Genomic DNA, 18191 nt, shown 5'->3' on the forward strand with positions numbered 1-18191 from the left:
ATAAAGTACAAGCACTTTAGATTATGATATACTGGATGGGGAGTGGTATTTAACAGATATCTTCCCTTTGTTGGCTGACTTCAGTGGATTCTTATTTTCTAAAGATTCAGATGTCCTAGCCACCTGATACTGCATATATAAGCAAACAACATTCCCATTGTCTTCTTTGGGCTTTTCTTTTTTGCTTTCAGGTGAAACACCTACAAATACATTTTATGCTATTTTTCACCAGTAACATGTTATAATTAAGATTTTTGTTTGAACAGTAATTAGATGATGCTGAATGGGTCATGATTTGGATTGATACAGCAAAACAAGAATTTGTCCTCTCAAAACATACACTGAATTTCCAGACCAATAGAACACAAATAGTGTTAGATTGCAATATAGGGACATTAATATTGAATCGCTCTTGTTTAAGATCATAGGAACTGTTACTATTTAAATCAAAAGCCACAACCATACAACTGCATAAAATTTTAAATAACTTCCATATAATAAGAAGATGGTTCAATGATATATTTATAATCACACCTAGCTATAACACTTCAGAAAAATTAGCAGCTGTAAGTATGTATTATTCTGCTATTTTGGGTAAAATATGCACATTACCAACTAGTTTAACACAAGGTTAAATCATTTAGTGATACACAAAGGAGTCTTACAAAGAAATTTGATTTAGAATTTTCTTAGTATAATTCAATTGAATTTTTACACTTGATCTTAGCCAAAAGGCCGAGAAGCGATAGACAATTGAATTTTTAGCTTCCCAAGATACTACCTAATTGCAAAGATATCTCACATACAATCAACAACAGAAAATGAGAATAATCAAATCTGAATTTATGTATTTTAAAACAAGTATACAGAATGAACTTTAATTATAAGAGAATTTTCTGGGATTTAATTTCTTTTATATTAAATAAAAAGCAGAGTCTCCAATTTGAGGTAGAAATGCAAAGCTATTGCCATTTTTTTTTGAAGTAGCTATTTGTAATTTATATTTTATATGCTATCAATTCAGAAAAATGTACTACATGAAAGGCAAACACAATGGCAAATTAGCTCACATTTCAAAAATTATGTGACATGATTTTCTTAATGAGTTTTAAAAGTTTTCAATAAGACAGGATGTAGTTTGCTTAGAATAACCAAATTTTATACCAACAATTCCACTGAGGCAGGGTATTATAGCCTGAATTGCAGTGCTTCCTAAATTATTCAGACATTCTAATCTGATATCATTTATGCCAGCATGAAAGATGCAGTCAAGAGTGTGGATTGTGTCTAGTGGATGCTCGGTCAACATCCCATACTGGAGCGCACAGGCTCATACCCATCTCCCATTTCTGTTACTGAAGATTCTTAGAGGTGGTGATAATGTCTCATGCAATTTTATCCTGGTCGTCCCCCATGCATCTTGTGGGCTGAGTTTCTGACTCCTGGCTTTAACTCCAACAAGAGGCCACTGCAGGCATTTGGAGAGTAAACCAGTATGTTCCCTCTCTCTCTCCCTCTGGCTCTTAAAGCAGCTAAAAATAAGATGACATTTTTAGAAATCATTTTAATAATCAGGTTGATCACCATGAATGGAATCAGTATATCTATAAAAGAACTAAAAGTGTGGTGTTCCTTTTCTGCTACGTAGTGACAATGCAGCAAGCAGGTAGCATTATGGAAGCTGACACATCTCTTACCACTCATGAAATCTGCATCTGGGATTTCCCAGCTTCCAGAACTTCACTTTCTGTTGTTTATAAATCACCCAGTCTCAGGTATGTTATTACAGCAGCCCAAGTGGACTGCTGTATATATTAAGCAACATTACTTCGTCCTTATAGAAAAGGACAAATTGGCTTGATGAGGTATATGTTTTCTTTTATAGTCTTTATATTGTAGTAGCTTAGTTTTTATTTGTTTCTGATATGCTATCTATCTATGTTTACATTTTAAATCAAAACTACCACACTAGTACTAATAGGACCACACTACTCTGCTTCTGATCCTGCTTCCTACTAATTTTCATGGGAAAGCAGTCAAAGTACTGGTATCTCTGCCTCCTGGGAGAGAACTTCAGATGGGTTTCCCAGTTCCCGACTTGGGCCTCATCCAGATCTGACTGTCTCGGCCATTTGCAGATAATTATTTTCCTTTTTCTAAAAAACGTTTCGACCTTCCTTGTTGATCATTAGAAGTGACTGACTTTATAAGGTTTTAATGACTTTTATAATACTTAGCATTAATTTACTATAGATTTTCAAATTCTCAGGCTTAAAACGAAGATGAGAAATCTGAGAGTGAACATGAAGAATTGGAAAAGACTCAGACTGTGGACTGATCCAACTAACTGGGGTCTTAGAACTTGACTTCTGGAATTACTCTTGATGACATGTTTATGTAACACTGATCTTCCTATAGATGAGATTACTGAGGCCAACTAAATCACATGCATTGTTTGGGGCAAACAAGTTGCCATTAATAGAATATACCCCAAACAGCTCTGCATTCTTAGGTTCACCTTTTTTTTCTACTATGATCCTAAAGATTTGCTTTCTCTATGATGAAGTCATTCTTTCACTTAAAGATCATTACCTCAGCAGGAATGACTATTTCTCATTCAAAATCTAAATTAAAATTCACTGAGGAGTGATATGATTTGATGGTGGAGGCCATTACTTCCAATGTAAATATCAATACAAGGAATACTATTCATCATATATTTAGGATCATTCTACTTTTATATAAGAACATTTATAAAAATTGAACGTCCTCAGGCCCTGGACAGTAACCACTGGCTACAGTCCTTGCCTTGCTTGCACCAGGGGCCCTTGTGGATGTCGGTTCATGTCTTGGCTGCCCTGCTTCCCATCCAGCTCCCTGCTTGTGGCACAGGCAAGCAGTACAGGATGGACCAAAGCTAGACTCATGTGGGGGACCCAGAGGAGACTCCTGGTTCAGGAATGGATCAGCTCTGGCCATTGTGGACACTTGGGGGTGAACCTGTACATGGAGGATCTTTCCATGTCTCTCCTCTCTGTGGATGTGACTTTCTAATCCATCAATCCATAAAAAAATTCTAAAAAAAATCTTGAACCTCCTCAAAATACCAAGTTCATCGCTGAAACTATTTCATATATCAAGATAAAGTAAGAGAAAATAGTTGACCTCAATTTCAATCTTTAATCTAGTGTTCTGAAATACTTGTCAGGGGAGACAAAATAAAGGAAACTTAAATATACTTTCAGGGAAGAAAAAAACCATTTTGCTCACCATGATGTTAAAATTAATGTATTTCTAATCAAAACAGATATTTTAAAATTATATTTTATTATTGAAATTTTGTTTTTATTTAATATATAAACAAACTACCTGAAATAAATAGCTAACAAAATACGAATAATTTTTTTCTACCTAACTGTATAATAAAACACTTCATTTCCTTGCTATTTATTACTTAGCTACCAATATGTCTGCTATTTTAAGCTTACAGATCTCTCCTACTTTATCTGCCGATTCTCCACTGAATCTAACATTGCATCTCCATTCCCACAGCTATAATCACTTCAAGCATTTTCTCCTAAAATACTTTAGCAGTCTCTAAATTGGTTGCCCTTCCAGGGTCTTTCATTTTCCATGCTGTTGTCAAATCTAATAACAGCACTCTATCAACTAAATACCATCAATGGCTCACTATGACCTCAAGGATAAATTCCAAATTATGCAGCATACCAGGCTTGTCACAATCTGGCCCCAATTTGCTCTTGTTCATCTAGTGTCATTATCTCTCTCTTGTAAGACTTCCAGTCATCGCCAAATTGTGTAAACCCCAAGCTGTTTCAAGACTCTGTTACATCTTTGCCCATGCTGTTCCCTCTGCATGAAGAATCCTTCATACATAGCCCTCTATGGAAAGATTTACTCTTACAGACTTTGAGAAGTCTGTAAAATCTTTGCTTTAGCAAAGGTGTTATTTTCACAACATTTTGCATATACTTCTACCTCAATCCCATGTCTTTACACATGCACCAGTGTTTCTCATTGTACCGTGATAAAAACAGGAATGTAGGCCTCTTAGTAGTCCAGAATTGAGTACAATTCATAGACCCAAAAGAGGGATCAACACCTGTTTTTTGAATGAATGAACAGATGAGTGGTTAGAGCTAAAAGGAAGAAGTCAGACAAATTAAAATAACAAATCAATGAATCTGCCATTTAAAATAAAATGTCTTAATTCAATAGCATTCATGACTTATTAATTGTATTCTAGTATAGTTAATAGTACATGATTTATTTATATTATCAATATTAGTAATATTGTTGTTGTCTTGGAAACATGTAAACTAGTACAATCAGATATTGGGGAGGTATTAGTGTGATTTAACTTGTGTCTTAATGTCCCTAAGCTAAATATCTAATATTGGTTTTGTTTTGCTTCTGTTTTGGCTTAATTTTGCACCATGGTATTTGAGTTAAACTAGAGGCTGTAGCCGAAAGATAGGGATAAAATTCACAAACAAGATGCCAGACACATGTATTAACTGTCTTCATTTAAGGCAAAACATTTAGAAATTTCAGAGGCTCTTAATTGGGAAAGAACATTTTGATTTTTTTTCTCGTTTATGAAGTTACAGTGTGGTTTAAATCAAAGTATATTTTGGGATAACCCCTCCCCATAATGATGAGAAACCTACTCAGTGGTTAACTGGTTCATTATTAAAATTGACTTATGAAAAACAGCCATTATTCTGAAATGTCTCATAAACTCTTCACACTTTCAGTTTAAGTCAGCACAATTGGTAAGTTCTACCTCTGTGATTAGCTCTGGCTCAGTTTATTAATAAAATAAGAGTGATAATATTGGTCTGATGAAAAGAAAAACGAGGTTACTAACTTAACTAACATAAAAATTGCTAGCACAATTAACTAACATGGAAATGTATTAAAAAGTCTGAGTTTCCAATGAATGGCAAATATTCAGCCAGGAAACCAGCCATAATCCTTAGCTTTCATAGGATAAATGCAAGAAGGAGAATAATCCGATTCCTTTTTTCAAACTTGGAAAATGAATGGCTCTCTTTCACTGGTTCTGGAGATGGCATAATTCAGGTTGGCTGCAATTAGTATCTCATTAGTGACTACCAGGTAATTATTGGCCTGCACTCAGGTATTGGCAGATGTCTGATAAAGTCCTTAATGGATTTTTTCATTAGTCTTTTTGAGCCTTTAGGAAAAAATATTTCTGGAAATAGCAAAACTATTACATTTTTTTTCTTTCACTTGAACCTCAAGGTATTTTCAAATTCAAATTTAGGAATTTTAATATGAGCATGTTACAGTACTATTCAGCCAAATATTTCACTCTGCAAAATACTGAGTACATTTTCTCCCCTACTGTACTTTTTCCTGGACCAAAAGTTATCATTAGTAACAGAATTGAAGGGCATTTATTCAAATGCAATTTATTTTCTATTGTTTTTGGAAGCATTAGTTATCCACATTAAATAGTATAATTTTAACAGTAAGTAGAGGATGAAGTCAAAACTAGTCGACCTAATGTTTCTTAACTATAATGCTTGTTATTCAAACACCATAGATGAAATGAACGTTTTGTGTTATGTATTTTATATGTATTTTAAATTCTCACTTTTCTATCCTTAATTTATAAAAATTCAACTGAACATGAAGCATTTAGCACCAATTAATACATCCAGAAAAACCCAGTGCTTTATAAACTAAAAATGAACAGAATGATGGTATATAGCATAAACGCAACTGAAACATCTAATTTATCAAAAAATAATGTATAATATTACATTATTGATTGCTTGGAGGAAATAGAACTTCTGAATGTTTTTAGTGATTCTGATCTGTCAACAGTGCCTTTGAAGTAATTAAAAGCTTAAAGTGATAATTTTTCATTCAAACGGGGTACGGACAATTTTTTTAGCTCTCTAACTGAAATTTCAATGCTGAAATAAGTCATTCATCCAACTATCTATTATACATCAGTATTCTAACCATTCAGAAAAAACCAGTCTTTTGGCCTAGCAGGCAAGGTGTTGCATGGACACATCCACACCCTACATCAAGCATGCCTTTAAGTACCAACTTCACTCAGATTTCTGGTAACACACACCCTTTGGACAGCTAATTAGGATGCAGAGTTGGAATCCTGCCAACTGCATGGAGACTGAAAAGTTCTTGCTCCAAGTTTTGACCCGGTCAAATGCCAGAAATAACAGGCAATTTGTGTTACCTGTTTGTCTCTCTATGTCCCTCTGCTCTCAAATACATAAAATAGTAATTTTTAAAGCACCTTCAAGTTATTCCTTACAACTTCTTTCATTTTAAACACTATATTTATTTCAGTAACAAATGGAAGAGGTTAGGCAGCAGTAAAAGATGTGTGATTGAAGGGCCTTTTCATTCATTTTTCTTTTTTAACTCAGTGACTTCATCTTTCTTAAGACATCACATGTGCACACATTTTGAGGGTCCCACCTGTCAGGGAATAATAATTTCTTTTCTACTATTTCACTTCCTTTCCTTCTGCAAACCAGCTGTCCTAAACATAATTCCAGAGAAGGAAGAATTCTGATAACAGAGATGGCATTAACAAGTAGGCAAAATATAAGACCTTACCCTAAAACTTGTCTTTTAGGAGGTGACTGGAAATGAAAACTCTTAACAATGAAGATGACAGAGACCAAAAAATAGCAACAAAACTATTTTAATTTTTTTTGATAAAGGAAAAGCCTAATCATCAAAAAATAAACCTGCATCTAAAATATTTTAAAGTCATTTGAATCATTGGAGTTCTATTAAATTCATGTTATTTTTACTTTATTTTTTCTGAATTATATCCTTTACTCTTAAATTTCTTCAACTTCAACTATTATTTTGTGCATTCAATTTTTTCTTCCACCCTCAAATCCCAGTGTTACCTCCCACTATATCCTATTTTACAGATTTTCTATACTGCTGGTATTAAAAAAATAGAAATAAAATGTCTTATATTCAGTCATATTCATACTATCTTCTGAACACTATGCTAAGTCAAAATTGTTGATGTTTTTTGCCCTATACACCACAGAACAATTTTAACTATGTACATAGCTTGATAGCCAATAATTTTTAAATTACTTTCCAGTTTCATTTTTCAAAAAACTGAAATCCCAATAACAGCTTCATTATTATAAGGAAATATCTTTCTATTCTAATTGCATTAGAATATCCATATATGTTAATTTGTACAACATTGCTCATGCACAACAAAAATTATTTACAAAAATACTATTAAATAAAATGTTGGCATTATCAAAATGATTTTATACATGAATTAACCACTGAAGAAATACATCCAATTCTAACTTACCAGCATGTCACCAAGAAGTATAAAAATGTAATCTTAAACTAAACAATGTGTTTAATTAGAAAACATATACAAAATAACTGTATAGTCTTCAAATGGAAGTTTTCTACAGAAAATACTAGGTCATTTATTCTAGTAGACCAACCTTTGTGTCTGTGAGACCCATCCATGCTGCTAAATTCAATGTGATTTTCATCTGCCCAGTAGAGTCTATGGTTGACATAATCTATTGTTAGTGCCATAGGTCTAGAAATCTTGGTTTCTATGACAACACTTTGATTGGTTCCATCCATTCCAACACGGCCAATGTGAGGATACTCACAGCAATCAATCCAATACAAATATCTAGAAAGGAAAATCAATGGTCAATTTCTTCAGACACTTCAGGCGTTAAACATCACACATTTCACTTCTTTGCTCAACTGTTACCAAACCAACTCTGAGTTGTCGTTTTAAGGAACCCAACTTCAAAGCAAACATATGCTTTTTACTCATTATGGCTTGAACTATTATTTTAATATACAAAATAAGTTACGTATATGTATATATGTGTGTGTGTTAACAAAATCTGTCCAAAAGAACAGATGCAAGGCTTCTAAATACATTTATTACTAAACTAAGGCAATGGATGTATTTTTTTTTGAGTTATATGTACAAATCTCAGAGGAGTTGTGGAATTCTATATCTCATTTGTTTGAATGTGTATTTTGCAATGTAGAAGCCACTAGCCAAGTGTAATAAGTTTAAAATAATCAAAATCAAAATAAATTGGATTATCCTGATTGCTTCTTAGTTTGACATGTCAAGTATACAATAACAGCACGAGTCTAGCCGCCATAGTAAACTCAACATGAACACAAAGGACTTCCTTAGAACAAGTTTTACTGAATGGAACTTTATTATTATTATTATTATATTATTGTCTCAAATCAGATCACAACAACACAAGGAAAATGTAAAATTATACCAATGAGATTTCATCAAACTAAAGTACTACTGTACAGCAATAAAGGCAACCGTTTGTCTGAAGGTAGGCCCTACCGAATGGCAGACAATATCTGCAAGCTATATACCTGCCAAGAGGTTACTAACAAGGATATGTAAAGAACTGAAACAAAAGCAAATCATGTGAAATATAACCCAATTAAAATGATCAGTAGATTTAACAGGACATTTTTCAAAAAAAGACATGGGAGACTAACATGGACATTAAAAAATGTTCAACAACACTTGTCATCAGAAAAATGCAAATTAAAACAATATTGGGAAAAATGATGGGAAGGACAAAGAGGGAGGTAGAGGCAGGGAGTGGAGAGTAAGGAGGGATATCTATACCCACAAAATTGTATCCTGGAAAATTGTAGGAGGACATTGTGACCCTAGAAGGTCAGTGAGCACAGGATTACAGTTGATTGGATGATATCTGCATGAGAACATATCTAATCAGGTATACCTTTTGTATACCTGATTAGATATCATTTGCATAATAAACAAGACAAAAGGAGTTCCAAACAAAAGCACTGATGGTTTTGTTGATAAGCTCAATACTTCCTCCCTTATCCCATATGACCCTCAGTGTATAAAGTCTGATGCCACTAATAAACTACGGCTTTTGACCATCAGTCAGAGTCCACGCGTGTTAATATCGGCTCCTTGCACCAAGTCCATTGCTGCGGGACAGCGACAGAAAATAATCATAATAGTAATAATAATAAATTTAAAATGAAATAAAGTCTAAGGAAATATAAACAAACACGTTTCATGAGCTATTATCTCACTTTAGTTAGCGGGTTTACTGTCAAAACACCAAAAGAGAAAGAGTAAAGACAAATGTCTGGATCAAATGCAAGAATTCAACAGTGTTCAAGGGAACTCGTGCCATCACTGTGTTAAGCAGTATGGAGATTCCTCAAAATACTGAGCCAGAACTACCAGTCATACAGCATTTCCACTACTCTAGATATATCCAAGCTGAATGAGAAAGCTTATTGCAGCATTTTTTTTTCATAATAGGTGGAATACATAAATTTCCATCGACTTATCAATTGATAAAGAAAATATGATATTCAGGCAAAATGAATAATATCCAGCAATTTAAAATGATGAATTTTTGTCATTTGTAACAACACAGGAGGTCGTTAGAGTGAAGTAAGTCCAAAACAGCATGACAGCTGTGTTGATCCCGCTTATCTGTGGAGTCCAAGAAGTGGTCCTCAGAGTAGTCACATGTATTATGGTGATTAATTGAAACAGGAGAGTATGCTGGAAGGAGGGAGGGGGAAAGGCTGCTTATAGTTTATTTAAAAATATTTAGAAAATATTATTATTTTATAAAATATTATTATTTTATTCAATATTTAGAAAAGGTGAAGAAGTTTACTTAAAAATATTTAGAAAAGGTGCAGAACTTCCAGTGTTTTATTGCAAAGTAGGGTTACTATAGAAAATGATGATGCACTATGTATTTTTTGAAAATCAAAAGTGAAAAAATAATTCTGAATAATTTTAAGCCAAAGAATTATATTTATGAAGAAAATTCGCATATTAAGCTTGTACATTGCACAATGATCAATGATAACAAAACATGACATTTTACCTCATCAATATGGAATTTTTATGTCAATTTAAAACATCTTGTAGGAAGTTATTTTATGTAAAAAAAAAAAAAAGACATAAGAGAAAAAAAAAGAGAACAGGATATAGCAGAAATGACCAGGGTGGGGGAGTAAAATGGCAGTGATATTAACATTAAATAGGTTCAGGATAAGCAGTATGCTCCATGAAATACAAGTAATGTTCAATTGACAGACTAGTAAGATCTTCCCTTAATTAAGCCTCTTTTCTTCTGATGTGTATCATTAGTTGCATATCTGAAGACGGAGTTAGAGGACCTCTGATGCCCTTTGACATTCCAGCTCTGAAATGAAAATCTTTTATCTCAATTAGGTTCTTCTGGAATTTACCTTTTTTCTGGCTAAGCATAAACTTTGACAGTTATCTGTTTTGGTTTGCAAGATGTATAATTAAAATAATATAACATAAATGATTTATATAGTTTGAAAACTAGTATATTTGACATAAACTTAAAATGCCCATTAGGAAATTATTATTTTCATAAAATCTGTCAGAGATAATTATGTTCAAGTATTTTAATGGCATGCTCAAAAGAAACAGTGATTTATGTAAAAAATATTTATTCAATTTGGCATCATATAATTATTTTTGCACAATCCATTTTGAATATATATAAAAATCATGAGCACAAGTAAATTATTGTAAATAAATGAAAAATTCTATAATCACCTGAGATGGTCAATGTCCCCTTTATCACTGTTATTGCTACTCCCCGAAAATAATGAAGATCTAATCCTCATTGCACCTACTTTAGGGCTCCAGGATACAAGAATGAACCCACAAGAAAATGACAGTCTCCTACATGGTCGGGACACAACTCCAGTGGCAGCATGAGGGACTTGGGAAAATTCATGAAAGACACATATTGTGAACCTGGAGGGGAGAATGGAGGGGAGGTGCGGGGGAAGGGAGAGCCCAATGCCAACCAAACTGTATCAAAAACAGTTAATTAAAAAAAAGAAAAATTCTTTGATGACCAAAAATGTGATGGAAGTTCAATTAACTATGATACTTGAAGAAAGATATCATTGATAAAAACTTAAAATATAAATTTTGTGAAAAAATTCACACAGGGTTTTAGAATTCCCAAATTAACAGTAATTTTAAAATTACCAAGTCAGTCAGTGTTCCATGGGCTAATGCTGAAATTGCCACGTACTATATCTACATAGTATTAATTCTGAATATATTTCAAAAATATGAAATAATAATATATGCCAAGTTTCTTGCAAAGTGATGCTTTCTTTAAAGCATGAAATTTTTGCACATTTTTCTTTTGAATAACTAAAATGTCAGTTAAATGTGGTTAAATATATTTTAACCTAAATCAGAGATCAGGTTAAAATTCCAGAGTGCTGGCTTTTAATTTGACTCAAGCAGATGGGACGACAATCTCTCAAACTCTCCTTTTTCTTGCTTTCTTGCTCTCTATCTTGCACTGATATTCATATAATTTAAAAAAAGCAAATAAATTTGAAAAATTGAGTATTTAAAATTACTAGATATGAATATTTTTATAATTGAAAATTAAAACTTCAGAGAGAATAGGAGAATTGTAAATAGCCCCTTGATGATATTTACTAGGAAGACATGTACGAATCTGTAGTTTCAAACAGTATATACCACATATGTTATAATCAGGAAAATACATAATTAATAGTTTTCTTGTAGGCAAAATAATGATCTTTTGTGAGTATAAAGATGTTTTTTATATTATAATATGGTACATTGTATTTCCCTGCATTAATTAAGTAGACATCTTCTCTTAGTTTTTAGTATGTTTCCTAATTTCAGGTAATTGATTTGGAGAAATTTCTTCCACCTTCACTTATTTCTGATTTTGAAATATAAAATGGATTATCTATATTTTTCAGATCTTCTTTTCTTTCTTGCCTAAATTTATAAACATGGAAGTCAACTTTTGCCTAGATTTAAAATCAGTAGGGAAAGTTTTTTTTTTTTTTAATGGGAGTGTGTAACTCAATAAACTATCTTTGCTCACAGAAAACTACATTTTCAACCTGACACATTTTTCATTCCTTTAAGACTCTTCTCTGAAACATGGAGTTATGTGATTTACATAACAATGTCTTAGTTTGTGCATTTGAACAAGTATAATACTTCCATAATGATTCTGCATACTCTGGGTACATTTAGTTAACCACCTATTACCTGATTCAACAGTCTTCACATTGTTTTTGTATTAGGTGCAAAGAGATTAAGTAATAGTGTTTTTATTAAAGAAGTTCACTTTCTATATGGAGCTAGAGAGATACTTATACTAAACAGTCAAATGTTACAACTTCAAAAGACAGTGAACACTTACAATGTTTTACACTGCAAGGGATATATTTATGGTTATATGAAATAGGTGTATACTGCAACTAGAAAAATGGCAAAGGAACATTCTAAAAATAAGCGCCAATATAGGCCAATATACAGAAACATAAAATACATTTTTCTAAATTTTCTACATTATTATCCATTCTGGCAATAGTGAATATAATCACTCAGTACATTTAAAATGTCTCTCAACTGTTTTCAATTATATCTTTAAAGCTGAAAATTCTACTTATTCTTATGTTTCTTGTGAATTTACTAACATCAAGAAAAATAAATGAAAATTTAAAGATAAGCATTTTAGTAATGATATCACCTTACTTCTTCATTTTTCAAAAGGCTCATATTATGTACTAAATGTGCAGGTTTTTGGTAGTCGTTGGCTAAAACACAAAAGTTAAAGATTTGTGGTTTTTTTTTTCCCTCATAGCACTTGCTTGGATGACTCCTAAGAAACACATTTGTAATTCAACATCATTGTGTTACAAGTAACCTTATTGTGATACAAAAAGAATAAGAATAAAAAAGATGAAAAATTTGGTTAAATACATAAATTAATATATTACTATCAAAATGGTTTTTAAAAATCACTTAGTTTGAGGCCAAATGTTCCTTTTCCTTAACATATAGTTATTACTATTACTATTATTATTATTATTAATCAGAAAGGCAAATTTACAGAAGGAAGGAGAGAGAAAAAGATTTTCCATCTGCTGGTTAACTCCCCAAGTGGCTGTAAGAGCCAGAATTGGGCTGATACAAAGCCAGGAACCAGGAGCTTCCTCCAGTTCTCCACAAGGGTGCAGGGTCCCAAGGATTTGGGCCATCCTCTTCTGCTTCCCAGGCCACAAGTAGGGAGTTGGAAGCGAAGTGGAGCACCCTGGACATGTGCTGACACCCATATGGGATGCTGGTGCCTTTGCAAGGCAAGGATTTAAGCACTAAGCCATTGCACCAAGACCCAAATGTTCTTATATATAATACAGAGACTGGATAAATACTATAGGTATCTGAGTTGCTGAAACTATAATGATGCTTTCTAATCTACAAGTACTGTAGAAATTGCATTTTCTTCATCATAATTGATGTTATATGAGAATTAAGCATCCCAATAGGTATTCAAATTAACAATTTCCGTTTTATCATATTCTGGGTAAAATTATGTGTCTATTTATGCTTTCTTAAGTTAGAAGCCTTATAAGATTTGTTCACTTTTGTTTGATTTATGTTGAGTTTTGACTTACTCTTAGTTCTTTTCATCTCTGCAAAGTGAATTTATTCATCACTCACATGTCGATATTTTCCTGTCATTTTAGTACCTGGCAATTCATTAGAAGCCACACTATTACGTTTCTATGCTTTCCCAGAAAGCCTGCTTATTTTGCCAGAAAGATACGCCACACAGAAATGCATGGCAGCATCTTGCTACCTTGAACCCTATGAGTTTTGTCCAGGATGATGCCAGTTGAGATGGACATATTTTCTATTTTTTCTGTCAGAAGCGATTTTATACTGTAATTATTTATATATCTGCCAACATGGATTATGAAATACTTGGAAACAGATACTGCATCTTTTATTTTTTTTACTCCTATCTAGAAGAGTGTCATATATTCAAAAATGCTGCAGAAATATGAGTAGAATAAATAAGTAAATGAATCAATTTTCTGCTTACTCAAGCACATCACACGTTCACATTAACATCATTATGAACCTTGTTGTGATAGCCTAAAATGGCATATCAGTTATAAAAAGGATAAAGTTATTCTCAGCACAATTTTCACATTGGTTTGGTTTTCTACTGATATATTTATATAAGATTTGTATTAATGATTATTTTAATATTATTAACTAGAATATATTTTAATTATCCAAATTTTATGATCATTTAGAACCCTAATTTTGAGACTGTATCAGATAACAAATTGGGAAGTAATTGAAATAAGGGGCAGTGTTTGATATTGTTAAAACGCAGGACATCAGTAATTCCTGGGTTTAAGTTCCTGCTCTACTTTCATTTTCAGCATCCCATTTGCTCCCATTCTAGGAGACAGGGGGTGACGCTCAAACCTACCACCCTGTGGAAGATCTAAATCTAGTTCTAGCTCATTGGCTTTAGCTGGAGAAGTTACAATTATTACGGGCATTCAGCAAGTACATCAGAAGGGTGAAGAGTGTCCTCTTCTTCTCTGCTTTCAAAAAAAAAATGAACACATAAAACTTCTATTGATGCTGGAAAAATTAAAATTTTAACTGAGCTTAAATGCAATAGCCAGAAAGATGATTTGTCCACTATATCTTCTTTATCACTCTTACTAACTACCAGATAAAAACAGACATTATAATTAACACACTGTTATTAAAATATAGACATTCTCTGTCCATGTTACTTTTTTAAAATTTGGAAGTTTCAGTATTATTGGCAATAAAATGATTTTTATTTTTTATTTTACTTTGTCCCTTCCCATATATTAAGATAAAAAAACACCCAGAATTGAAAAAGAAATATGAGTTAAGTATGGCATACTCAGAATATATCCTAATCATGGTGATCTGATGAAGATAAAATGCATTTTTTATTAAATAATCTTACAATGTAAACTGTCAATTTTGGGGCATGATTGTACCATTTTTTTTTTTTTTTTTGCAGTTACAAACTAAAGTTCATCTCATAAAAGCTAGAACTCTAAGTTGCCTACTGGCCTATTCAGGGAAGCAAGGAAGGAGTAAGAATGCAGAAGAGCCACCAGATTTTATCTACTAAGATGGTGGCTTCAATTGCTTCACTAAAAAGAATTAGTTTTTATGTTTCTTTTTTTTTAATATGCCATATTCATACCAGAATCCTAATATTAATTTAAAAGGAAATCAAGTCTTAAAAACATCTACAATAATCGGTTGCTTTGAAGTTTTAATCAACATTTGCAGTGTAAGGATTTTTATGTGCGGAATAACTTATGCATGCTTGCAATCAATCAGGGTGATAACCATGACATAAGGAAATACTCAGCTACAATATAGCCTTTGCAAAATCCCCCAAAATCTTTGCTAGCAAATATGCTGGTCTGTCATTGCAAAGCAAAGTATCTCAAGTAGAAGAAATGAGAATTTGAGTCAGTTATGTTGATTTGGAAGAAAAGGACAATTGTTTAAACACTAAAAACACTTTCTGAAGAATAACAAATATTTAGAATAGCTGCATGCGAATACATGAAAGTGGCAGCTAAATTTAGTGCAGTTTGTCATTATTTCCTTAAATTTCTATAGTAACAAACTCTCTCGTTAGCACTATTTTCATTAAAATATAATAGGTGCTACTTTAGGACTATTTTGTAATGGCATAGAAAAATAAAGAAAATGTAATGATTATATAATTATATAGTAAAATGATTAGATGTGCACTTATCCTGTAAACAAAAATTCATTCTTAGTGGAAGTCTCCTTAGGTACTACTTTAAACAAATTAATGTTTAAAATTAGGCTCCAAACTATATTTTGACATGATGACTTCACTAATTTTAAACATGGGAGATTCAGCCAGAGTAAAACAGTTATCCTATACCTGCAACAGTGAGATGTCTTATTTTAAAGATAAAACTTTTCTAAATCTTTCAATTTAACAAACATGTTGCATAGATTTGACTTATATAAACATATTTTGAGAATATGTAATCATTATAGATAGCATAAAAGGATGAAAGGGCATAATTTATCAACTAGAACAACATAATTGAAAGTGAGGCAGCTTTGCCACCTTGCTATGTGTTTATTCTCATTTAAATCTCCCAGTTTTCATTAAACCTGGTGAAGACTTTTCCAGATTCTCTTAATGAAATATTCACAAAACACAGTGAAACATGAAAGTTTTCCCATATCTTCACTTTTTTTTCCTCTTCAATTCCTGTGATAATAAACCTTACCATACATGATCCAAAGCTTCTCCTCACATCTTCTGTTGAAAGTGTTGTGAAATAACTTTATCATACACACCCATAATTGTCACTACAATAAACATTGTAAAACACGATCTGAAACTTCGCTCTTAATCTGCCTTATCTCCAAAATTTAAAAGCATCAAAATCAGTGACATTTAAGGTATGTATTCATTGCACCAAGAGTCGTTTTGGAACTTTGTAGAGAGTTACAATGTACTGATTTTAGTTTATGTCTTTCCATGTGATAGTCATATTATTGGTCTGGGTTTCTCAGAACTTCGATTCATTTAATCATTACACTAGATTTCCACATGAACCACCTTTCGAACTAGATTTACCACACTGAATGCAAGCTGAAGCCTCAATTGTTTTGAGTTTGTCATATTTGTTACGCACCCAGCTTGAGGATCTAAAGACAGGTCCCTGGGAAACTTTAGCCGTTTGCTGACAAGGACAGTGGGGTACAAGCCATTGAGCTTGGATACTTCGATGATCCTTTTCTCTGTATCAGACCAGTACAGATTTTTTCCAATCCAATCGACAGCAAGTGCATTAGGGACAGCTGTATTATGGACTACCTACCAAAATTTTAAAAGAAATTAAGAATTAATTATTGTGAATATCACACAAAAAATGAGCAATTCCTCACTCTGCAGACTACTGAACACAAGTTAAATATCATAAATGAATTTAAATAAGAACACTGTCAACCACAATATTAATGCATATTTGTGATAAAATGACTAACATGTGCAATCCCCTATATGTGACCCACACATTTAAGAAAAAATACCTAAAAATCAAAGTTCTTGGATAGCCATACAGTAATGAGCACTTTTTCACTAATGTTTTTTTACTTGTGTTAGAATTTGTGGTGAATTTCTGTGTAACAATTGTCCACAGAATAAATTACTGATCTTAGGTACTGGAAAATCGCCAAAGCATCCACCACACTCCCAACTATTCCTGCCATATTAAGGTAACTGGAATGAGAGAAGAAAATGCAAATAATAAGAATATACTATGTATTTTAAATCAAGACAAAGGGAAGTAAAGATATATAACAGCTATTAGTAATTAGCAATTCTCATCCATCAGTATGAAATGTAATTAACTGTACAAATATGATAGGGATAAAATGATGATTATTCTTTATTTATGAGACAGGTTTCTGAGTTCTTATAGCTTTTAAGACTATGTGAGACAAATATTGAAAACTGAAAACAGCTGAGAATCCAACAGACTGTTTTGTAACTATTATTTCTGTGTTTTCTTTGCAATTTTTGTTTTTAATTGACACATAGTAATTGTACAAATTGACAGGGTACAGCATCTTAGTGCTCCAACACGATGTGAAATAATCAGAGCATGATAACTGCTATATCGAGACACCTTACAGTGTTCAATTTCTCTGTGATGGGAACATTCAAAACCCTCTCTACTGGGTATTTGGAAACACAAATTAACAATTGTTTGTTATGTATACCTTGCTGGGCTATAGGATTTTATTGCTTCACTTTATAATTTATTTTATTAGGTCAGAAGATTATCCTAATGCCCAATGTTCTGGCCTTGTTCTTGCCTATTTTTTTAACTTTTAATTTTTTTTTTAAATTTTTATGATACAGTTCCACAGGCTCAGTGATTTCTCATCTCACTACCCCATTTCCCCTCTTCCTACTGATTTGTGCATATATTCACTTACAGAAACTGTATAAGAAGTGAAGATACATTGCAGTATGTATCTTTTCTTCTAAATAAAAGATGGATTCCCAATGAAACTGCTAAATATATCTTGACACTAGGATGCAGGACTTTCTACATACAATGCAAGGATACAGTTACATAGCAGAATGATCGACTTGTGACTGTTTTTGAAGTACTATACAATTCTAACATAGTTATACAAT

At 32.5% G+C, this 18191-nt stretch overlaps 1 protein-coding gene and 1 pseudogene across 1 annotated transcript in view; both read right to left on the minus strand.

Annotated features, from left to right (window-relative positions):
- The window catches only part of LRP1B (LDL receptor related protein 1B), a 1366825-nt gene that overhangs the window by 208107 nt on the left and 1140527 nt on the right, over positions 1–18191 (minus strand). Inside the window, exons 61-62 of the mRNA XM_058664204.1 lie at positions 16678–16859; positions 7518–7717 (exon numbers count right to left, since the gene is read on the minus strand). Of these exons, the coding sequence (XP_058520187.1) occupies positions 7518–7717; positions 16678–16859 (382 nt within the window). The remainder of the gene's footprint in view (positions 1–7517; positions 7718–16677; positions 16860–18191) is intronic.
- Positions 654–747, minus strand: LOC131480413 (U2 spliceosomal RNA; annotated as a pseudogene).

Source organism: Ochotona princeps, chromosome 5 (genome assembly GCF_030435755.1).
Source record: "Ochotona princeps isolate mOchPri1 chromosome 5, mOchPri1.hap1, whole genome shotgun sequence".
NCBI classification, from domain to species: Eukaryota; Metazoa; Chordata; class Mammalia; order Lagomorpha; family Ochotonidae; genus Ochotona; species Ochotona princeps.